The sequence below is a fragment of the Haliotis rufescens genome, unplaced genomic scaffold (genome assembly GCF_023055435.1).
Source record: "Haliotis rufescens isolate VD_foot unplaced genomic scaffold, xgHalRufe1.0.p SCAF_2, whole genome shotgun sequence".
Classification (NCBI taxonomy): domain Eukaryota; kingdom Metazoa; phylum Mollusca; class Gastropoda; order Lepetellida; family Haliotidae; genus Haliotis; species Haliotis rufescens.
In genome coordinates this window covers 4,941,395-4,965,068 of record NW_025963890.1, presented here as the reverse complement: position 1 = coordinate 4,965,068, position 23,674 = coordinate 4,941,395, and the positions used below count along the sequence as shown (strand labels likewise).

Sequence of the window (23,674 nt, the reverse complement as noted above, 5' to 3'; positions counted from 1 at the left end):
TACCTAGTGAATTGATAAGCATGTCATGGTGAATGCTGTCAGCTCCTCCACTGGGATTGCCCGATGTGATGGCAATTGGACCAGACACAGACACGAGGTAGGCCAAGACGGAACTGTCAGGAACACGGATGCAGATGTTGTCCTTTGTTCCAACGATATCGTAGGCATCACCGACACCAAGATTGTACATCCATTCTCCTTTGGGTACAACACAGCTGATACCACCTGGGTAGCATCTTTCCATGAAGTTCCAAAGGAGAGGACTGAAGTCGGGCTTGGCTGCTTTCAACTGATCCAGATTGGACAGACACAGACAGATGGGTTTTGTTGCAGGACGTTCCTTGACTGTGTAGAGTCTTCGGATGGACTCGGGATGTTTGCAGGAGGCTCCTATGGCATACACGGTGTCTGTGGGAGTTCCAACCACGCCACCATCACTCAGGATAGCAGCGGCAGCTCTTAGATCGGAGGATTTACGTGACTCGTACAGTGTGCATGGAGGGTAGCTTGTTTTGCCTTCAATTTCTGCTTTGGCGTCCTCCAAATGTTTGTCCACAATTTCCTGTGGTGTGCACCCAACTCGAAAATAGGTGATCTCACCTGCAAAAGCAAGGGGGCATTTGATGTGAAGAGAAAATGCAAGCAGGGTGGCTTTCGTTTTACAGAAAGAGTGATTCGGTATTACAAACGACTGGACTTTGCCTCAGCTTAGAAATATCTTGGCAAAACGCTTACTTTCTTTATTACACATCCAGGACATGCTACAATTTGACAAAATGTACTCATAATGACAACACTCGAATAGTTTGGTTGGGACTCCAAATGACATCCTCATGTATTCAGAGTGGCAAAGAAGTCTTTCTCATGAGTCACACATACCTTGGTCGATGTTCATACAGTTGACAACTGTTGATGCGCTCAGCTCTCTTGAATCGCCATCACAGATCATGCCATCAAGCTTATGGCCTGCAAAAGAAATCCCGTATTGTATCAAAAGAAAGTGAAATTGCACATGCTTCTCATCTTAAGTAATAACATCATTGGGATCATATCCACTTCAGTCAATTCTATTCCCTTGCGCTTTCAAGATATTGTAGCCAGATAAGTGCTTCAAGAGTCACCATGACTTTTTATGCTGTTAACATTATTCCCATTTAATTTGGCTATTTATTGAAGCGATCATCTAAAGTGTAGAATGCTGCAACAAGTGGTAGCCTGATTTGAGAACGTGAACCTACCTAGTGAATTGATAAGCATGTCATGGTGAATGCTGTCAGCTCCTCCACTGGGATTGCCCGATGTGATGGCAATTGGACCAGACACAGACACGAGGTAGGCCAAGACGGAACTGTCAGGAACACGGATGCATATGTTGTCCTTTGTTCCAACGATATCGTAGGCATCACCGACCCCAAGATTGTACATCCATTCTCCTTTGGGTACAACACAGCTGATACCACCTGGGTAGCATCTTTCCATGAAGTTCCAAAGGAGAGGACTGAAGTCGGGCTTGGCTGCTTTCAACTGATCCAGATTGGACAGACACAGACAGATGGGTTTTGTTGCAGGACGTTCCTTGACTGTGTAGAGTCTTCGGATGGACTCGGGATGTTTGCAGGAGGCTCCTATGGCATACACGGTGTCTGTGGGAGTTCCAACCACACCACCATCACTCAGGATAGCAGCGGCAGCTCTTAGATCGGAGGATTTATTTGACTCGTACAGTGTGCATGGAGGGTAGCTTGTTTTGCCTTCAATTTCTGCTTTGGCGTCCTCCAAATGCTTGTCCACAATTTCCTGTGGTGTGCACCCAACTCGAAAATAGGTGATCTCACCTGCAAAAAAACGGGGGGATTTGATGTGAAGAGAATATGCAAGCAGGGTGGCTTTCGTTTTACAGAAAGAGTATTCAGTCTTACAAATGACTAGACTTTGCCTCAGCTGAGAAATATCTTGGCAAAACGCTTACACTCTTATGTAAAGTATCCAGGAAATGCTACAATTTGACAAAATGTACTCATAAAGAAAGCACTCGAATAGTTTGGTTGGGACTCCAAATGACATCCTCATGTATTCAGAGTGGCAAAGAAGTTTTTCTCATGAGTCACACATACCTTGGTCGATGTTCATACAGTTGACAACTGTTGATGCGCTCAGCTCTCTTGAATCGCCATCACAGATCATGCCATCAAGTTTATGGCCTGCAAAAGAAATCCCGTATTGTATCAAAAGAAAGTGAAATTGCACATGTTTCTCATCTTAAGTAATAACATCATTGGAATCATATCCACTTCAGTAAATTCTATTTCCTTGCGCTTTCAAGATATTGTATCCAGATAAGTGCTTCAAGAGTCACCATGACTTTTTATGCTGTTAACATTATTCCCATTTAGGTTGGCTATTTATTGAAGAGATCATCTAAAGTGTAGAATGATGCACCATGTAGTAGCCTGATTTGACAACGTGAACCTACCCAGTGAATTGATAAGCATGTCATGGTGAATGCTGTCAGCTCCTCCACTGGGATTGCCCGATGTGATGGCAATTGGACCAGACACAGACACGAGGTAGGCCAAGACGGAACTGTCAGGAACACGGATGCAGATGTTGTCCTTTGTTCCAACGATATCGTAGGCATCACCGACACCAAGATTGTACATCCATTCTCCTTTGGGTACAACACAGCTGATACCACCTGGGTAGCATCTTTCCATGAAGTTCCAAAGGAGAGGACTGAAGTCGGGCTTGGCTGCTTTCAACTGATCCAGATTGGACAGACACAGACAGATGGGTTTTGTTGCAGGACGTTCCTTGACTGTGTAGAGTCTTCGGATGGACTCGGGATGTTTGCAGGAGGCTCCTATGGCATACACGGTGTCTGTGGGAGTTCCAACCACACCACCATCACTCAGGATAGCAGCGGCAGCTCTTAGATCGGAGGATTTACGTGACTCGTACAGTGTGCATGGAGGGTAGCTTGTTTTGCCTTCAATTTCTGCTTTGGCGTCCTCCAAATGCTTGTCCACAATTTCCTGTGGTGTGCACCCAACTCGAAAATAGGTGATCTCACCTGCAAAAAAACGGGGGGATTTGATGTGAAGAGAATATGCAAGCAGGGTGGCTTTCGTTTTACAGAAAGAGTATTTCAGTCTTACAAACGACTAGACTTTGCCTCAGCTGAGAAATATCTTGGCAAAACGCTTACACTCTTATGTAAAGTATCCAGGAAATGCTACAATTTGACAAAATGTACTCATAAAGAAAGCACTCGAATAGTTTGGTTGGGACTCCAAATGACATCCTCATGTATTCAGAGTGGCAAAGAAGTTTTTTCTCATGAGTCACACATACCTTGGTCGATGTTCATACAGTTGACAACTGTTGATGCGCTCAGCTCTCTTGAATCGCCATCACAGATCATGCCATCAAGTTTATGGCCTGCAAAAGAAATCCCGTATTGTATCAAAAGAAAGTGAAATTGCAAATGATTCTCATCTTAAGTAATAACATCATTGGAATCATATCCACTTCAGTAAATTCTATTTCCTTGCGCTTTCAATATATTCTATCCAGATAAGTGCTTCAAGAGTCACCATGACTTTTTATGCTGTTAACATTATTCCCATTTAAGTTGGCTATTTATTGAAGCGATCATCTAAAGTGTAGAATGATGCACCATGTAGAAGCCTGATTTGACAACGTGAACCTACCCAGTGAATTGATAAGCATGTCATGGTGAATGCTGTCAGCTCCTCCACTGGGATTGCCCGATGTGATGGCAATTGGACCAGACACAGACACGAGGTAGGCCAAGACGGAACTGTCAGGAACACGGATGCATATGTTGTCCTTTGTTCCAACGATATCGTAGGCATCACCGACACCAAGATTGTACATCCATTCTCCTTTGGGTACAACACAGCTGATACCACCTGGGTAGCATCTTTCCATGAAGTTCCAAAGGAGAGGACTGAAGTCGGGCTTGGCTGCTTTCAACTGATCCAGATTGGACAGACACAGACAGATGGGTTTTGTTGCAGGACGTTCCTTGACTGTGTAGAGTCTTCGGATGGACTCGGGATGTTTGCAGGAGGCTCCTATGGCATACACGGTGTCTGTGGGAGTTCCAACCACACCACCATCACTCAGGATAGCAGCGGCAGCTCTTAGATCGGAGGATTTATTTGACTCGTACAGTGTGCATGGAGGGTAGCTTGTTTTGCCTTCAATTTCTGCTTTGGCGTCCTCCAAATGCTTGTCCACAATTTCCTGTGGTGTGCACCCAACTCGAAAATAGGTGATCTCACCTGCAAAAAAACGGGGGGATTTGATGTGAAGAGAATATGCAAGCAGGGTGGCTTTCGTTTTACAGAAAGAGTATTCAGTCTTACAAACGACTGGACTTTGCCTCAGCTGAGAAATATCTTGGCAAAACGCTTACATTCTTATGTAAAGTATCCAGGAAATGCTACAATTTGACAAAATGTACTCATAATGAAAGCACTCGAATAGTTTGGTTGGGACTCCAAATGACATCCTCATGTATTCAGAGTGGCAAAGAAGTTTTTCTCATGAGTCACACATACCTTGGTCGATGTTCATACAGTTGACAACTGTTGATGCGCTCAGCTCTCTTGAATCGCCATCACAGATCATGCCATCAAGCTTATGGCCTGCAAAAGAAATCCCGTATTGTATCAAAAGAATATGAAATTGCACATGCTTCTCATCTTAAGTAATAACATCATTGGGATCATATCCACTTCAGTCAATTCTATTCCCTTGCGCTTTCAAGATATTGTAGCCAGATAAGTGCTTCAAGAGTCACCATGACTTTTTATGCTGTTAACATTATTCCCATTTAAGTTGGCTATTTATTGAAGCGATCATCTAAAGTGTAGAATGCTGCAACAAGTGGTAGCCTGATTTGACAACGTGAACCTACCCAGTGAATTGATAAGCATGTCATGGTGAATGCTGTCAGCTCCTCCACTGGGATTGCCCGATGTGATGGCAATTGGACCAGACACAGACACGAGGTAGGCCAAGACGGAACTGTCAGGAACACGGATGCATATGTTGTCCTTTGTTCCAACGATATCGTAGGCATCACCGACACCAAGATTGTACATCCATTCTCCTTTGGGTACAACACAGCTGATACCACCTGGGTAGCATCTTTCCATGAAGTTCCAAAGGAGAGGACTGAAGTCGGGCTTGGCTGCTTTCAACTGATCCAGATTGGACAGACACAGACAGATGGGTTTTGTTGCAGGACGTTCCTTGACTGTGTAGAGTCTTCGGATGGACTCGGGATGTTTGCAGGAGGCTCCTATGGCATACACGGTGTCTGTGGGAGTTCCAACCACACCACCATCACTCAGGATAGCAGCGGCAGCTCTTAGATCGGAGGATTTATTTGACTCGTACAGTGTGCATGGAGGGTAGCTTGTTTTGCCTTCAATTTCTGCTTTGGCGTCCTCCAAATGCTTGTCCACAATTTCCTGTGGTGTGCACCCAACTCGAAAATAGGTGATCTCACCTGCAAAAAAACGGGGGGATTTGATGTGAAGAGAATATGCAAGCAGGGTGGCTTTCGTTTTACAGAAAGAGTATTTCAGTCTTACAAACGACTGGACTTTGCCTCAGCTGAGAAATATCTTGGCAAAACGCTTACACTCTTATGTAAAGTATCCAGGAAATGCTACAATTTGACAAAATGTACTCATAAAGAAAGCACTCGAATAGTTTGGTTGGGACTCCAAATGACATCCTCATGTATTCAGAGTGGCAAAGAAGTTTTTTCTCATGAGTCACACATACCTTGGTCGATGTTCATACAGTTGACAACTGTTGATGCGCTCAGCTCTCTTGAATCGCCATCACAGATCATGCCATCAAGTTTATGGCCTGCAAAAGAAATCCCGTATTGTATCAAAAGAAAGTGAAATTGCAAATGATTCTCATCTTAAGTAATAACATCATTGGAATCATATCCACTTCAGTAAATTCTATTTCCTTGCGCTTTCAATATATTCTATCCAGATAAGTGCTTCAAGAGTCACCGTGACTTTTTATGCTGTTAACATTATTCCCATTTAAGTTGGCTATTTATTGAAGCGATCATCTAAAGTGTAGAATGATGCACCATGTAGAAGCCTGATTTGACAACGTGAACCTACCCAGTGAATTGATAAGCATGTCATGGTGAATGCTGTCAGCTCCTCCACTGGGATTGCCCGATGTGATGGCAATTGGACCAGACACAGACACGAGGTAGGCCAAGACGGAACTGTCAGGAACACGGATGCATATGTTGTCCTTTGTTCCAACGATATCGTAGGCATCACCGACACCAAGATTGTACATCCATTCTCCTTTCGGTACAACACAGCTGATACCACCTGGGTAGCATCTTTCCATGAAGTTCCAAAGGAGAGGACTGAAGTCGGGCTTGGCTGCTTTCAACTGATCCAGATTGGACAGACACAGACAGATGGGTTTTGTTGCAGGACGTTCCTTGACTGTGTAGAGTCTTCGGATGGACTCAGGATGTTTGCAGGAGGCTCCTATGGCATACACGGTGTCTGTGGGAGTTCCAACCACACCACCATCACTCAGGATAGCAGCGGCAGCTCTTAGATCGGAGGATTTACGTGACTCGTACAGTGTGCATGGAGGGTAGCTTGTTTTGCCTTCAATTTCTGCTTTGGCGTCCTCCAAATGCTTGTCCACAATTTCCTGTGGTGTGCACCCAACTCGAAAATAGGTGATCTCACCTGCAAAAAAACGGGGGGATTTGATGTGAAGAGAATATGCAAGCAGGGTGGCTTTCGTTTTACAGAAAGAGTATTTCAGTCTTACAAACGACTGGACTTTGCCTCAGCTGAGAAATATCTTGGCAAAACGCTTACATTCTTATGTAAAATATCCAGGAAATGCTACAGTTTGACAAAATGTACTCATAATAACAGCACTCGAATAGTTTGGTTGGGACTCCAAATGACATCCTCATGTATTCAGAGTGGCAAAGAAGTTTTTCTCATGAGTCACACATACCTTGGTCGATGTTCATACAGTTGACAACTGTTGATGCGCTCAGCTCTCTTGAATCGCCATCACAGATCATGCCATCAAGTTTATGGCCTGCAAAAGAAATCCCGTATTGTATCAAAAGAAAGTGAAATTGCACATGTTTCTCATCTTAAGTAATAACATCATTGGAATCATATCCACTTCAGTAAATTATATTTCCTTGCGCTTTCAAGATATTGTATCCAGATAAGTGCTTCAAGAGTCACCATGACTTTTTATGCTGTTAACATTATTCCCATTTAAGTTGGCTATTTATTGAAGCGATCATCTAAAGTGTAGAATGATGCACCATGTAGTAGCCTGATTTGACAACGTGAACCTACCCAGTGAATTGATAAGCATGTCATGGTGAATGCTGTCAGCTCCTCCACTGGGATTGCCCGATGTGATGGCAATTGGACCAGACACAGACACGAGGTAGGCCAAGACGGAACTGTCAGGAACACGGATGCAGATGTTGTCCTTTGTTCCAACGATATCGTAGGCATCACCGACACCAAGATTGTACATCCATTCTCCTTTGGGTACAACACAGCTGATACCACCTGGGTAGCATCTTTCCATGAAGTTCCAAAGGAGAGGACTGAAGTCGGGCTTGGCTGCTTTCAACTGATCCAGATTGGACAGACACAGACAGATGGGTTTTGTTGCAGGACGTTCCTTGACTGTGTAGAGTCTTCGGATGGACTCGGGATGTTTGCAGGAGGCTCCTATGGCATACACGGTGTCTGTGGGAGTTCCAACCACACCACCATCACTCAGGATAGCAGCTGCGGCTCTTAGATCGGAGGATTTACGTGACTCGTACAGTGTGCATGGAGGGTAGCTTGTTTTGCCTTCAATTTCTGCTTTGGCGTCCTCCAAATGCTTGTCCACAATTTCCTGTGGTGTGCACCCAACTCGAAAATAGGTGATCTCACCTGCAAAAAAACGGGGGGATTTGATGTGAAGAGAATATGCAAGCAGGGTGGCTTTCGTTTTACAGAAAGAGTATTTCAGTCTTACAAACGACTAGACTTTGCCTCAGCTGAGAAATATCTTGGCAAAACGCTTACACTCTTATGTAAAGTATCCAGGAAATGCTACAATTTGACAAAATGTACTCATAAAGAAAGCACTCGAATAGTTTGGTTGGGACTCCAAATGACATCCTCATGTATTCAGAGTGGCAAAGAAGTTTTTTCTCATGAGTCACACATACCTTGGTCGATGTTCATACAGTTGACAACTGTTGATGCGCTCAGCTCTCTTGAATCGCCATCACAGATCATGCCATCAAGTTTATGGCCTGCAAAAGAAATCCCGTATTGTATCAAAAGAAAGTGAAATTGCAAATGATTCTCATCTTAAGTAATAACATCATTGGAATCATATCCACTTCAGTAAATTCTATTTCCTTGCGCTTTCAATATATTGTATCCAGATAAGTGCTTCAAGAGTCACCATGACTTTTTATGCTGTTAACATTATTCCCATTTAAGTTGGCTATTTATTGAAGCGATCATCTAAAGTGTAGAATGATGCACCATGTAGAAGCCTGATTTGACAACGTGAACCTACCCAGTGAATTGATAAGCATGTCATGGTGAATGCTGTCAGCTCCTCCACTGGGATTGCCCGATGTGATGGCAATTGGACCAGACACAGACACGAGGTAGGCCAAGACGGAACTGTCAGGAACACGGATGCATATGTTGTCCTTTGTTCCAACGATATCGTAGGCATCACCGACACCAAGATTGTACATCCATTCTCCTTTGGGTACAACACAGCTGATACCACCTGGGTAGCATCTTTCCATGAAGTTCCAAAGGAGAGGACTGAAGTCGGGCTTGGCTGCTTTCAACTGATCCAGATTGGACAGACACAGACAGATGGGTTTTGTTGCAGGACGTTCCTTGACTGTGTAGAGTCTTCGGATGGACTCGGGATGTTTGCAGGAGGCTCCTATGGCATACACGGTGTCTGTGGGAGTTCCAACCACACCACCATCACTCAGGATAGCAGCGGCAGCTCTTAGATCGGAGGATTTATTTGACTCGTACAGTGTGCATGGAGGGTAGCTTGTTTTGCCTTCAATTTCTGCTTTGGCGTCCTCCAAATGCTTGTCCACAATTTCCTGTGGTGTGCACCCAACTCGAAAATAGGTGATCTCACCTGCAAAAAAACGGGGGGATTTGATGTGAAGAGAATATGCAAGCAGGGTGGCTTTCGTTTTACAGAAAGAGTATTCAGTCTTACAAACGACTGGACTTTGCCTCAGCTGAGAAATATCTTGGCAAAACGCTTACATTCTTATGTAAAGTATCCAGGAAATGCTACAATTTGACAAAATGTACTCATAATGAAAGCACTCGAATAGTTTGGTTGGGACTCCAAATGACATCCTCATGTATTCAGAGTGGCAAAGAAGTTTTTCTCATGAGTCACACATACCTTGGTCGATGTTCATACAGTTGACAACTGTTGATGCGCTCAGCTCTCTTGAATCGCCATCACAGATCATGCCATCAAGCTTATGGCCTGCAAAAGAAATCCCGTATTGTATCAAAAGAAAGTGAAATTGCACATGCTTCTCATCTTAAGTAATAACATCATTGGGATCATATCCACTTCAGTCAATTCTATTCCCTTGCGCTTTCAAGATATTGTAGCCAGATAAGTGCTTCAAGAGTCACCATGACTTTTTATGCTGTTAACATTATTCCCATTTAAGTTGGCTATTTATTGAAGCGATCATCTAAAGTGTAGAATGATGCAACAAGTGGTAGCCTGATTTGACAACGTGAACCTACCCAGTGAATTGATAAGCATGTCATGGTGAATGCTGTCAGCTCCTCCACTGGGATTGCCCGATGTGATGGCAATTGGACCAGACACAGACACGAGGTAGGCCAAGACGGAACTGTCAGGAACACGGATGCATATGTTGTCCTTTGTTCCAACGATATCGTAGGCATCACCGACACCAAGATTGTACATCCATTCTCCTTTGGGTACAACACAGCTGATACCACCTGGGTAGCATCTTTCCATGAAGTTCCAAAGGAGAGGACTGAAGTCGGGCTTGGCTGCTTTCAACTGATCCAGATTGGACAGACACAGACAGATGGGTTTTGTTGCAGGACGTTCCTTGACTGTGTAGAGTCTTCGGATGGACTCAGGATGTTTGCAGGAGGCTCCTATGGCATACACGGTGTCTGTGGGAGTTCCAACCACACCACCATCACTCAGGATAGCAGCGGCAGCTCTTAGATCGGAGGATTTACGTGACTCGTACAGTGTGCATGGAGGGTAGCTTGTTTTGCCTTCAATTTCTGCTTTGGCGTCCTCCAAATGCTTGTCCACAATTTCCTGTGGTGTGCACCCAACTCGAAAATAGGTGATCTCACCTGCAAAAAAACGGGGGGATTTGATGTGAAGAGAATATGCAAGCAGGGTGGCTTTCGTTTTACAGAAAGAGTATTCAGTCTTACAAACGACTGGACTTTGCCTCAGCTGAGAAATATCTTGGCAAAACGCTTACACTCTTATGTAAAATATCCAGGAAATGCTACAATTTGACAAAATGTACTCATAAAGAAAGCACTCGAATAGTTTGGTTGGGACTCCAAATGACATCCTCATGTATTCAGAGTGGCAAAGAAGTTTTTTCTCATGAGTCACACATACCTTGGTCGATGTTCATACAGTTGACAACTGTTGATGCGCTCAGCTCTCTTGAATCGCCATCACAGATCATGCCATCAAGTTTATGGCCTGCAAAAGAAATCCCGTATTGTATCAAAAGAAAGTGAAATTGCAAATGATTCTCATCTTAAGTAATAACATCATTGGAATCATATCCACTTCAGTAAATTCTATTTCCTTGCGCTTTCAATATATTCTATCCAGATAAGTGCTTCAAGAGTCACCGTGACTTTTTATGCTGTTAACATTATTCCCATTTAAGTTGGCTATTTATTGAAGCGATCATCTAAAGTGTAGAATGATGCACCATGTAGAAGCCTGATTTGACAACGTGAACCTACCCAGTGAATTGATAAGCATGTCATGGTGAATGCTGTCAGCTCCTCCACTGGGATTGCCCGATGTGATGGCAATTGGACCAGACACAGACACGAGGTAGGCCAAGACGGAACTGTCAGGAACACGGATGCATATGTTGTCCTTTGTTCCAACGATATCGTAGGCATCACCGACACCAAGATTGTACATCCATTCTCCTTTGGGTACAACACAGCTGATACCACCTGGGTAGCATCTTTCCATGAAGTTCCAAAGGAGAGGACTGAAGTCGGGCTTGGCTGCTTTCAACTGATCCAGATTGGACAGACACAGACAGATGGGTTTTGTTGCAGGACGTTCCTTGACTGTGTAGAGTCTTCGGATGGACTCGGGATGTTTGCAGGAGGCTCCTATGGCATACACGGTGTCTGTGGGAGTTCCAACCACACCACCATCACTCAGGATAGCAGCGGCAGCTCTTAGATCGGAGGATTTACGTGACTCGTACAGTGTGCATGGAGGGTAGCTTGTTTTGCCTTCAATTTCTGCTTTGGCGTCCTCCAAATGCTTGTCCACAATTTCCTGTGGTGTGCACCCAACTCGAAAATAGGTGATCTCACCTGCAAAAAAACGGGGGGATTTGATGTGAAGAGAATATGCAAGCAGGGTGGCTTTCGTTTTACAGAAAGAGTATTTCAGTCTTACAAACGACTGGACTTTGCCTCAGCTGAGAAATATCTTGGCAAAACGCTTACATTCTTATGTAAAATATCCAGGAAATGCTACAGTTTGACAAAATGTACTCATAATAACAGCACTCGAATAGTTTGGTTGGGACTCCAAATGACATCCTCATGTATTCAGAGTGGCAAAGAAGTTTTTCTCATGAGTCACACATACCTTGGTCGATGTTCATACAGTTGACAACTGTTGATGCGCTCAGCTCTCTTGAATCGCCATCACAGATCATGCCATCAAGTTTATGGCCTGCAAAAGAAATCCCGTATTGTATCAAAAGAAAGTGAAATTGCACATGTTTCTCATCTTAAGTAATAACATCATTGGAATCATATCCACTTCAGTAAATTCTATTTCCTTGCGCTTTCAAGATATTGTATCCAGATAAGTGCTTCAAGAGTCACCGTGACTTTTTATGCTGTTAACATTATTCCCATTTAAGTTGGCTATTTATTGAAGCGATCATCTAAAGTGTAGAATGATGCACCATGTAGTAGCCTGATTTGACAACGTGAACCTACCCAGTGAATTGATAAGCATGTCATGGTGAATGCTGTCAGCTCCTCCACTGGGATTGCCCGATGTGATGGCAATTGGACCAGACACAGACACGAGGTAGGCCAAGACGGAACTGTCAGGAACACGGATGCATATGTTGTCCTTTGTTCCAACGATATCGTAGGCATCACCGACACCAAGATTGTACATCCATTCTCCTTTGGGTACAACACAGCTGATACCACCTGGGTAGCATCTTTCCATGAAGTTCCAAAGGAGAGGACTGAAGTCGGGCTTGGCTGCTTTCAACTGATCCAGATTGGACAGACACAGACAGATGGGTTTTGTTGCAGGACGTTCCTTGACTGTGTAGAGTCTTCGGATGGACTCGGGATGTTTGCAGGAGGCTCCTATGGCATACACGGTGTCTGTGGGAGTTCCAACCACACCACCATCACTCAGGATAGCAGCGGCAGCTCTTAGATCGGAGGATTTACGTGACTCGTACAGTGTGCATGGAGGGTAGCTTGTTTTGCCTTCAATTTCTGCTTTGGCGTCCTCCAAATGCTTGTCCACAATTTCCTGTGGTGTGCACCCAACTCGAAAATAGGTGATCTCACCTGCAAAAAAACGGGGGGATTTGATGTGAAGAGAATATGCAAGCAGGGTGGCTTTCGTTTTACAGAAAGAGTATTTCAGTCTTACAAACGACTAGACTTTGCCTCAGCTGAGAAATATCTTGGCAAAACGCTTACACTCTTATGTAAAGTATCCAGGAAATGCTACAATTTGACAAAATGTACTCATAAAGAAAGCACTCGAATAGTTTGGTTGGGACTCCAAATGACATCCTCATGTATTCAGAGTGGCAAAGAAGTTTTTTCTCATGAGTCACACATACCTTGGTCGATGTTCATACAGTTGACAACTGTTGATGCGCTCAGCTCTCTTGAATCGCCATCACAGATCATGCCATCAAGTTTATGGCCTGCAAAAGAAATCCCGTATTGTATCAAAAGAAAGTGAAATTGCAAATGATTCTCATCTTAAGTAATAACATCATTGGAATCATATCCACTTCAGTAAATTCTATTTCCTTGCGCTTTCAATATATTGTATCCAGATAAGTGCTTCAAGAGTCACCGTGACTTTTTATGCTGTTAACATTATTCCCATTTAAGTTGGCTATTTATTGAAGCGATCATCTAAAGTGTAGAATGATGCACCATGTAGAAGCCTGATTTGACAACGTGAACCTACCCAGTGAATTGATAAGCATGTCATGGTGAATGCTGTCAGCTCCTCCACTGGGATTGCCCGATGTGATGGCAATTGGACCAGACACAGACACGAGGTAGGCCAAGACGGAACTGTCAGGAACACGGATGCATATGTTGTCCTTTGTTCCAACGATATCGTAGGCATCACCGACACCAAGATTGTACATCCATTCTCCTTTGGGTACAACACAGCTGATACCACCTGGGTAGCATCTTTCCATGAAGTTCCAAAGGAGAGGACTGAAGTCGGGCTTGGCTGCTTTCAACTGATCCAGATTGGACAGACACAGACAGATGGGTTTTGTTGCAGGACGTTCCTTGACTGTGTAGAGTCTTCGGATGGACTCAGGATGTTTGCAGGAGGCTCCTATGGCATACACGGTGTCTGTGGGAGTTCCAACCACACCACCATCACTCAGGATAGCAGCGGCAGCTCTTAGATCGGAGGATTTACGTGACTCGTACAGTGTGCATGGAGGGTAGCTTGTTTTGCCTTCAATTTCTGCTTTGGCGTCCTCCAAATGCTTGTCCACAATTTCCTGTGGTGTGCACCCAACTCGAAAATAGGTGATCTCACCTGCAAAAAAACGGGGGGATTTGATGTGAAGAGAATATGCAAGCAGGGTGGCTTTCGTTTTACAGAAAGAGTATTTCAGTCTTACAAACGACTAGACTTTGCCTCAGCTGAGAAATATCTTGGCAAAACGCTTACACTCTTATGTAAAGTATCCAGGAAATGCTACAATTTGACAAAATGTACTCATAAAGAAAGCACTCGAATAGTTTGGTTGGGACTCCAAATGACATCCTCATGTATTCAGAGTGGCAAAGAAGTTTTTTCTCATGAGTCACACATACCTTGGTCGATGTTCATACAGTTGACAACTGTTGATGCGCTCAGCTCTCTTGAATCGCCATCACAGATCATGCCATCAAGTTTATGGCCTGCAAAAGAAATCCCGTATTGTATCAAAAGAAAGTGAAATTGCAAATGATTCTCATCTTAAGTAATAACATCATTGGAATCATATCCACTTCAGTAAATTCTATTTCCTTGCGCTTTCAATATATTGTATCCAGATAAGTGCTTCAAGAGTCACCGTGACTTTTTATGCTGTTAACATTATTCCCATTTAAGTTGGCTATTTATTGAAGCGATCATCTAAAGTGTAGAATGATGCACCATGTAGTAGCCTGATTTGACAACGTGAACCTACCCAGTGAATTGATAAGCATGTCATGGTGAATGCTGTCAGCTCCTCCACTGGGATTGCCCGATGTGATGGCAATTGGACCAGACACAGACACGAGGTAGGCCAAGACGGAACTGTCAGGAACACGGATGCATATGTTGTCCTTTGTTCCAACGATATCGTAGGCATCACCGACACCAAGATTGTACATCCATTCTCCTTTCGGTACAACACAGCTGATACCACCTGGGTAGCATCTTTCCATGAAGTTCCAAAGGAGAGGACTGAAGTCGGGCTTGGCTGCTTTCAACTGATCCAGATTGGACAGACACAGACAGATGGGTTTTGTTGCAGGACGTTCCTTGACTGTGTAGAGTCTTCGGATGGACTCGGGATGTTTGCAGGAGGCTCCTATGGCATACACGGTATCTGTGGGAGTTCCTATTATTCCACCTTGTGCCAAGATTCGACCCACCTTTCGCAAGGCGGATGCTTTTCGAGAGTTGAATAGTTGACATGGAATTGTCAATCTGTCCTTCGGTTGGGAATGCTAGAATGAAATATAACGGTTGCTGAGCTTTTAACATACATATATTTCTTTTGATTGTTGAAAGGGGTTTGTCACCTGTTTTCAGATCAATAATTGTGTTCACACAGCATGGACAAGGTATTATGTTTATACTGAATACCTTGTAAGTCATTACAGAAGAAAGTTTCAAAGCAAGAAATACCTTTGTGTTCCTCCTTATGTCACTGGGGGTAACCACCGGAGGGCGTCGAATTATCCCAATAACCATGGTGATTTCTGAAACGCAATATAATTTACTTTATCAATCGATCTTTGTTCAACGGGACGGTCGGGTAGCCTAGTGGTTTAAACGTTCGCTCGTCACGCCGAAGACCCGGCTTCGATTCCCAACATGATTACAATGTGTGAAGCCCATTTCTGGTATCCCCCGCCGTGTTATTGCTTGAATATTGCTTAAGCGGCGTAAAACCATACTCACTCACTCTTTGTTCAACTGAAATGGTTGTGGGAGATTATGTTTTCTGACACTAGGTTTTGGGTTTATGGCCGCATTGTGCATGAATGTCATGTAAACATTCGCGATTTAATACTGATATTCAATTATTACTTTCTCCAACGACTATTATTTTGTAAACAACTGTCTCTAATAATTTTAATGAAAGCACTATTATGATATTTATTCATTTTCCGATTTTGCAATTTGTTCATTAAATATAATAATACCACTTAGTTATATCACTTACATAAATGAGTAACAACATCAGAATGAACATAGATAGATACAAGAATATAAGAATATACGTACTTTGTGTCTGGTGTTCGCACCGATGTGTTCTTGAACTCTTTCAAAATGACCAAAGTGAATAGATAACGCTTGTCGTGTAAATCCTTAGCTAACAACAGTTGATGTTATATCCAGGTTCACGGGTAGGTACCGAAAGTCGAAACTGAGGCCTCCGAGGGTAACGAGAAATGTAAACACACTTGGAAAATAGAAGAAAACTCGTTGAAAACGCTATCTCCAAACTCCAAGAATTCCAGTGCTTAGTTCTCAAATCCCGTATTTGCACAAGCTTTTTAACGACGTTGGAAATATAAAGAAAATCGTTTGTCAAACGCTATCTTTCAATTCCAACTCGTCTCCTCCGATCTCAAAGAGAGCTCTGATAACACTAACGGCCATCGGTCGAATATATATATACTCAACAGTGGTCCCGGCTTGTGAGTGCGGTCAGCCGATTCGTCATTGACAGGGAGGCGTGGCTACTTGTTTCAAACACCACATTTGGACTTAAGGAGGGACAACATTGGCGGCCATCTTTGATCACGGCATGTGTAGGTTTCATTTTTAGTAACAGCTCTAGCTATCCCGTGGATCGGGGAATATATATTCAATAACAGCTGGCTGTCTATTGACGCATGCTGCGTTTTGCAGACGCGGTACGGAGAAGCTGATGTCACGTGGCGTGCGTTGACATTGAGGAAATGGTCATAGAGAGAAACTGTGAAGGTGTAGCGACACGGGTCAATTTCAGTCAATATCTCAGCAGCTGATCGCTGTGTTGGCTCAACAAAGCAACGCGGGGGGTACCTAGCTTGTTATTATTGGGTGTATTTTTTTCGTTTATTACTTTAGGGGGTCCGGGCAAAAGGTCGAAATATTTATCCAATTTTGAAATTATGACACGTAATAGGTGTCAACTGGTGTAAATATTATCAATATTTATGTATATATTGATATACGTACAACTTCAAATACATAGGTAAAACATACTTGCATTTTCATATTCATCATAAACGTACAGATATATCATATATGTATAAATATTGTGACCTAAAGGCTATTGACCTATGCTTCTTTTAAAATATTTTTTTTCATGGGGAATTTCAATAATTATGACATATATAATAATGATGATAATAAAAGCAATAATAGTTCTACTCGTGCGTGGATTCAACCGATGAAACAAAACAGGATAGGGTTGTACAGAATAACACATTAATCCAAGTTGATTCATGATTTCAAAAAATCAAAAAAATCACCGGTCATCTGGTCTATTTCTGTATCATATATTTATTCTTAATATAACACAAAACCATAAATATATCATGTGGTTTAATTCGGATATATCCATAATTAGGATTTAATATCTATTTGATGTGAACTTCAAAGCAAAACCAACAACTGGTTAACGCTATATTAAGCGCTGTCATATTTTTATGAATTTCACGCCTTGTAAACGGATGCATGTCAGCCGGCAGTGTTAACCACAAAAATCCATCATTACAAGATAACAGGTTAGTTCTACATACTTAATCCCCACACAGTTAAGCGTGAGGGTGTGTCATTGTGTGCTGCGTAATTCATTAGCGTTTAGAAAACCGCAAAATCGGAAAACATGCAATCAAAAAAAAGTTTAATCCCTCGAAACATTTAAACGGAACTCTGGACTTGGGGGTTGAAAACACAAACATGTCACGAGTGACATTGGACAAGATGGGGTGTGGTGTTTTCTAAACCTTGTTTCAGCTCGTTCAGGTTTCTAGAAAAACGTCATCCAAGCATATTGCCTACGTTGTTAATGTCCGTTCGCTCGCTTCCCCGCCCCGGGCGTAACCTTTTTAAAGCTTGCTTCCGTGGCTAGTGCTTTCTTTAACGTTACAGTCGCACGCGACCCTTTAAAGTATTGACGCGTGTCCGAACTGACCAGTGCACAAGGTTAGTTGACCACTGGGTTAACCGATCAAAATGACCACTTCAATCAAGCTCTATTTTCATTCATAGATGCGTCCGTTTCTTTATATTCTAAATGATCAAAAACTCAATTTGATAAATATGTCACAATATGTACTGAAACAAAAACGTTAGAAATCATAAATAGTTTTGGGGATATTGTTATAAAATTGACTCCTTAGTCTTCACTACCAAAACAACCCCTGCCCCCACACCCCGCCCCTACCTCAAAATATTCATAATCCCTAATATTTTAATATTTTGATAGAGAACGAAAACAAGCAAAGGGACAATGCTTGGACAACATCTACACTTTTGTTTTCGTTTTTTTTAAACATTCAGATATATTACAATTGCATTCAGGATGATGTTTTTATAATGATAAAATTATACAACGCCCTTTTTGTAAGGGATATCGTTCAAACATGTCAAATATATGTATCTATGTTTTTCTAACTTCAAAGAAAAAGTCTACATGTCAATATGCACATGTTCAAGTTAAACGGAGGGCAACACCTTTTATATTTTAGAATAGTTTTTTTTTAAATTGTAACAACCAGTGTTTAGTCCCCTTTTGTGTTTTTCACTTTCGTCAAATACATCGAACACGAGGAAAAGGTGGCCCGTCACGTATTGTAAAATCCGGTGTATTTTAACATGGGCTGGTGACGTAACGATTTAAAACACACGTGTTGAACACTGTTGTCTACCTAAATCTCTCCATGACAAGACAGGGCGTTTCAGTTTCACAGTCGTGTCGGATGATAAAACTCTCCATAGTTTTACACGAAACCTCACCAAAAAAAAATGCTGATAGACAAAAATATTTGCGGAAAACACTGTACCTCTTCGACTAGAAACGTTTTTCCAATAATCGTATATTTTTCCTTTAACAGATGCATTGTTCGCATACGGCTACAATGAAGGAAATTGCAGAATAACATCTTGGAGGCGGAACTGTAGAATGTTTGAAACATTTATACAAAAGATATATGATAACGGTATATGAGTGATTGGGTGAATGTTGTCTAACGCCGCAGTTAGCAATACTGCAGCTGTCCCGCGTAACAAGTGAGTGAAAGCATGGCAAACGGTCTTTAGGGGTAGGGTGACTCTATCAGACAAGTCAATGAGCCTGACTACCAGATCCCCGTTTTAGTTGGGTATTTGGTGACGTATTTGGTCCCGGGATCTCAACATGGGTTTGCGAACACGTCGCGTCATCACTGAATTACAGTGATCCATTCGTACAGTTTTCAACGCTATTTTGCCTTTTACGGCCATTGGGGGGCGGTCGGGTAGCCTAGTGGTTAAAGCGTTCGCTCGGCACACCGTAGGCCCGGGTTCAATTCCCGACATGGGTACAATGTGTGAAGCCCATTTCTGGTGTCCCCCGCCGTGATATTGCTGGAATATTGCTGAAAGCGGCGTAAAACCATACTCACTCACTCACTCACTTTTACGGCCATTGGAATCGATTTCGGCGGATAATCGAGACTGATTATATTCTGGCATTGGCGGTTTTTATTATTCCTTTCTATGACAGTAGACATATGTTTATTCATTAACTATATCAATGTACGTGTGGGTTACGTCCCTTAGTCGTGCCAGGACACGATGATAGTGGTTTGAGTCCCAGGTTCACCCTGATAATGATCCCTGTTATTCATTATTATTATCATTATTATTTTACGTTTAACCTGCAGTTGAAGTAATAGGAATATCATTTTAATTCTTACTACAGTCATTTTAAGAGTGAGGTTTTCATCAGTTTGAAATATGTGAGGGGGTGTTGAGCACCTGAAACCGTGTTAAGATGTGAAAACCTGGACCTGGGTCTTCAATGTAACACCTACAGCCAACGCTTCTGTCACCGGGCCCATGGCTTGCTTTAGCCATCTATCGTAACAGAATGTAGAAACGCAACATTATAAGACATTTCAACCCAAAACATTGTCATATCTACTTTTAAGGCTTCTACTTCAAACTTGCATCATCGTTGCAATGACTGGGTTCATGGGACACGTGACTCAATGACAGCAACATCGCTGACAACAGCCACCGTGATTGACATTAATAGACACCATTCGAAAACGTTTTGAACGTGACGTAGTATACATAAATTGTAAAGGTAATATAACCAAACGTGGAGTGCATAATACGCATAAGCAATGCACGTGAGACCGTGACGTAGTACACATAAATTGTAACGGTAATATAACCAAACGTAGAGTGCATAATACGCATAAGCAATGCACGTGAGACCAAAAGAGTATACCCGTGATGTCGTCACTGGGGTCAAAGGACGCTCATACGTATCTAGATGAGGTACCCCCCCCCCCGTGCATCTTAATCGGTTAAAAGTATTTTAAAAGTCACGTTTTTGGCCTGTTTTCTGGACTCATTTAAGAAAGACAGTGTTGAAGGATGCATAATATAACAAAAGCAAGTCTGCCGACAATACACTGACGAACAAGGAAGTGCTCTTGTTTGTTTCTGGGCTACACTGTTCATCAAGACCGACGCGACAGTGACGGTCGCAAATCAGTGAGTATTACCTTAAAGCTATTGATGCAGGTGACTGAGCTACGACATATGTTAGGGAATACCTTCACTGGAGATCACATAAGTAACGATTTTCAATGGAGGTCAGGCTTTGGAGAAATATTACGTCTATATAAAAAAAATAACATAAACTGTCTGGCAAAAGGAAGTATACACTTGAAAATTGAATTCGACAAAAACAAATCAAACTTTATCAAAACGTTACCAGGCCGAAAACAGTCGCCGAAACACTCCAAACTTAAACATTCCAAAAACATAACTATGCATATGATATCCGTTTCAAATACATCACCATGGAATAACCATTTCTTGTTTCATTATAAAGCCACCATCAAACATATGAGTGTATACTTTATTTTGTCCGGCAGTTTATATTATCAGTATGGATATATCGGCGTTTTGTGCAGAATTTAATGAAAGTCTGTCAGCGAATGATGTTAACAGTGTTTGAATGCATGTATGTAGTTTCAATAAGTAATCAAGTAAGAAGAATGAATTAAGATAACTGTTTCGAGCTCCATAATATTTAACCCTATCAACAGTGTTAACGTTCATAATTTGTTAACTCTCTTGGCAACGGAGTCTTTGCTATTAACTGGTTAGCCTACTCGTTAACGTTAGCTCGTCACGACCTCAACTCCAGGGTTTGATTTTCTCATGTGTGAAGTATGGATTACTGTAAGGGACATTCTCGCGATCTCGCATTCTCGCGATCTCGACCTTTGGAAACGAGGTAAATATGCCCAAAACACGAGAATGCGAAAAAATCTCGAGTTCTCGCGATCTCGCGATCTCGCGATCTCGCATTCTCGTGTTTTGGGCATATTTACCTCGTTTCCAAAGGTCGAGATCGCGAGAATGTCCCTTACAGTATTCCATAGTGAAGCCCATTTCTGTTGTCCCCGCCGTTATTGTGGCTGGGTTATTGCAAAAGGCGGACTATAAAGCTACTCACTAAAACTCGAAGCAACTATTGAGACATTGTATTAACAGGATGTCATCCTGTCAACTGATTTATTGAGACCACAGCTGATTAAGTATTCAGTAGATTTCCTCAAAAGTGACGACGCGAAAGGGGAGTTCTTTGGACTGACATGATATTTCTTAAGAAAGGCTTGTAGATAGAGCTATATCTCTTTTGCCGAATTGGTATCCATTTAATTGATGGATAAACAGAAACGATATAAGATTTCCTGTGCGAATGTTCTGTCTTTATCGTCACTGAAGACTGATATGAACAAGCAAGCATGGTTTAATGAGTGAGTATGAGTACGGTTTTACGCCGCTTTTAGCAATATTCCAGCAATATCACGGCGGGGGACACCAGAAATGGGCTTCACACATTATACCCATGTCGGGAATCGAACCCGGGTCTTCGTCGTAACGAGCGAACGCTTTAACCACTAGGCTACCCGACCGCCCCCATGGTTTAATGGATGTCCTGATAGCATTAAGGGCTCTTCGATATCCTTAAACAACAAATGTATACATTCTTAGCAAGTATGTGTAGTGAACGTACACATATACAGCTGTTGTGTGAGCGGGCCGCATTCAAATATAACTTGAACGAATCCAGCCTCGCCGTATGTTGAGCGTGTGTTATGACGGCAGGTCAGAGTGAGTGAGTATTGTTTCATGCCGATTTTAGCAATATTCCAGCAAACGCTTTAACCACTAGGCTACCCTACTGCCCCGTAGCAGTAAGAAGTCTAGTTGATGTGTAAGTGCCTAGCGTCGTGGGCGGGAACATCTCACGTAAAATGAACGCATGTACATGTACTTACGCTTTACTATTTGAATTCAGTACTTCGGTGATAATGCACACTTCACATTTCGTAAGTTACAATCGTCATTTCCATATACAGTCCATGTAAAGAGAGACAATGTAAGTGAGAGTTGAGTTTAATGTCGCTTTCAACAGCATTCAGTTCATCACGTTAAAGTATTATGATGAGGATAAGATCAGTTGAAATTATTGTCGCATCAGCAACTGTTCCCCATCACAGTCTTGCTATCAGGGGGCAGGGGTGGCCCAGTCGTCTATGCAGAGTTGCGTCCCTTGGGCACACCAGAAACCTATGATTGTGGGTTCGAATCCCGGTTCGCCCGGATTATGTGTCCAGGTTTGTTACCATCATACCCGTCCTTGTTGGTTTCACCAAAGTCACTTTCCGCATCACTTCGGGCTTTCTTTGAAAAATTAAGCTGACACGCCGTCATATAACTAGAATACTGTTCAAAGCGGCTGTAAACCCAACTCACTCACTCACTCTTGCTATCATGCTGTATACGTAACGCTGGTTGGCAAGTTTTCGGTGCTACAGCATGTATCGTTATATTAAATATTTTGAATAATAATTAAAATGATATTTTATTATGATAATCCCTATTGTCATTTTTTTCGGGTCATTCGATTTATCGCCTTAACGATACAACACGGCCCTCACTGTCAAGAGTAGGTTTTTTTTTGATATATCTGATCATAAATAAAATGATATAATTACATATTCCCCACTTTCATGTGGATCGGGTCATTGGATTTATGGAAACAATCATCTTAATGTATAACACGGTCACAACGGTCCGAGTGTATGGTGGTACAGTAAACTACGGTTATAACGAACTCAAAGGGACTACTAATTTTAGTTCGTTATAACCGAAATTCGTTATAAGCATATATACAGCATAACTACAGCATATAGTCGGGACTAAAAAGTTAGTTCGTTATATCCGTTAGTTCGTTATAAGCGTGTTCGTTATAACCGTAGTTTACTGTATTTGATATCTCGCATCATAGATGAAATCATTTAGCTAAACATTCCCAACTGCATTGAGGTTTTCAAATCCCGCATCTCCACCTAAGTGCCATTACGCAGTCGTTTGAGGTTGGTTAAGCCATCGATACCTGCCACACTTGACGACCCCATTGAATGGTGGACACGTTGACCTCACCTGGCACGAGACGGTTGTAACTACTGCCTCCCTGATTAGACAGCCCGGCGACGACTCCCGCAGTTCCAGTTGATAAAATACT

General features: G+C 42.4%; 1 protein-coding gene across 1 annotated transcript in view; it reads right to left on the bottom strand.

The window, feature by feature from the left end:
- LOC124112744 overlaps nt 1-15,609 on the bottom strand; it is a 33,544-nt gene extending 17,935 nt beyond the window's left edge. The window contains exons 1-26 of the mRNA XM_048399182.1: nt 15,544-15,609; nt 14,837-15,362; nt 14,478-14,564; nt 13,600-14,196; nt 13,241-13,327; nt 12,363-12,959; nt 12,004-12,090; nt 11,127-11,723; nt 10,768-10,854; nt 9,891-10,487; nt 9,532-9,618; nt 8,656-9,252; nt 8,297-8,383; nt 7,419-8,015; nt 7,060-7,146; nt 6,183-6,779; nt 5,824-5,910; nt 4,946-5,542; nt 4,587-4,673; nt 3,711-4,307; nt 3,352-3,438; nt 2,474-3,070; nt 2,115-2,201; nt 1,239-1,835; nt 880-966; nt 4-600 (exon numbers count right to left, since the gene is read on the bottom strand). Coding sequence (XP_048255139.1) covers nt 4-600; nt 880-966; nt 1,239-1,835; nt 2,115-2,201; nt 2,474-3,070; nt 3,352-3,438; nt 3,711-4,307; nt 4,587-4,673; nt 4,946-5,542; nt 5,824-5,910; nt 6,183-6,779; nt 7,060-7,146; nt 7,419-8,015; nt 8,297-8,383; nt 8,656-9,252; nt 9,532-9,618; nt 9,891-10,487; nt 10,768-10,854; nt 11,127-11,723; nt 12,004-12,090; nt 12,363-12,959; nt 13,241-13,327; nt 13,600-14,196; nt 14,478-14,564; nt 14,837-15,362; nt 15,544-15,609 — 8,800 coding nt within the window. The remainder of the gene's footprint in view (nt 1-3; nt 601-879; nt 967-1,238; nt 1,836-2,114; nt 2,202-2,473; nt 3,071-3,351; nt 3,439-3,710; nt 4,308-4,586; nt 4,674-4,945; nt 5,543-5,823; nt 5,911-6,182; nt 6,780-7,059; nt 7,147-7,418; nt 8,016-8,296; nt 8,384-8,655; nt 9,253-9,531; nt 9,619-9,890; nt 10,488-10,767; nt 10,855-11,126; nt 11,724-12,003; nt 12,091-12,362; nt 12,960-13,240; nt 13,328-13,599; nt 14,197-14,477; nt 14,565-14,836; nt 15,363-15,543) is intronic.
- Nucleotides 15,610-23,674: the final 8,065 nt, after the last annotated feature.